The 1,003-nt window shown below is 42.5% G+C and overlaps 1 protein-coding gene across 1 annotated transcript; it reads left to right on the forward strand.

Annotated features, from left to right (window-relative positions):
* Positions 1–563, forward strand: PPTG_09928 (hypothetical protein; the record flags this gene model as incomplete). The annotated part of the gene is made up of 2 exons (XM_008905715.1): positions 1–422; positions 560–563. 2 exons carry the CDS (start codon positions 1–3, stop codon positions 561–563), a joined length of 426 nt encoding a protein of 141 aa, XP_008903963.1.
* Between the last annotated feature and the right edge of the window lie 440 nt (positions 564–1,003).

Genomic DNA, 1,003 nt, shown 5'->3' on the forward strand with positions numbered 1-1,003 from the left:
ATGCTGAAAACTACAAACTTCGAGTCTCTTCATTTACTGAAACGATTTGTGCTCTACTTCATCCACGAGTTCTACGTCTTTGCAGGATCAGATATCATCTACTACAAGCGTAAGCCAACAGAGAACGATAATCCTGTGATCAAGGCAGATGACCCAAAGAACTTCTTCAAGGTGCAAATTCAGTTCATTGAAAACAAGAAGCCACGTTCCACCAAACTATCGGACCTTCTCAATACGATTCCATTCCACAAGTTTGCAAACACTGTCTGCAAATGGGAACATGATCCAAATGATATGGAGACATTTAGCTTAGCAAATCCACTACTAGCAAAGGATCTTCATGAAGAAACCACCGAATCTGAGTTATACCCAGCGCTAGTCGACTATCTGAAGTGTATCCTTTGTTTCAATGATCCTGGGAGGTACGAGTGGTTGATGGAGTATATCGGCAGCATCTGTCACTATCCAGACTACAAGATTATATTCAATGGAGAAGCCGATTGGCAAGTCGAACTTCTTCAAGCTCCTCACGGGTCTACTGGGAACGGCAAATACTCAGATGACTCAGCATCTCACCAATGTCTTTGGAGAGCGTGGATCGCCGCAACTTCGTCATAAAAAATGGTGCTGGTTTTAGGAAATTGCTGGCGACAAGCGCTCGTTCCGTAACTGTCTTGAGTGAATGAAGTCTCCAATCACCGATTCCGTGCAATCTAGTCGAAACCTTTACCGTGAAGAAGAAGTACATGGCAACATCACTGAATTTATTGGCGCTTCTAACAACTTGATTGGCATCGTCGAAGAGAAGATGACAATTTTCGATATAAATCCAGCGGAACAGCACAACAAGGTCTATTATGGCAAGCTGATTGATGACGTGATTAAGAATGGGAATGAGATAAACAAATTCTACACATATTTGAAGAAGTTTGCCGATCCCAAGCCAAAATCTTTCCTTAGAACGCCTATCTATGATTCAATGACAATCGCTAGCAACGAAGGC

The sequence above is a fragment of the Phytophthora parasitica genome, assembly GCF_000247585.1.
Source record: "Phytophthora parasitica INRA-310 unplaced genomic scaffold supercont2.21, whole genome shotgun sequence".
In the NCBI taxonomy this organism is placed as follows: Eukaryota; Oomycota; class Peronosporomycetes; order Peronosporales; family Peronosporaceae; genus Phytophthora; species Phytophthora nicotianae.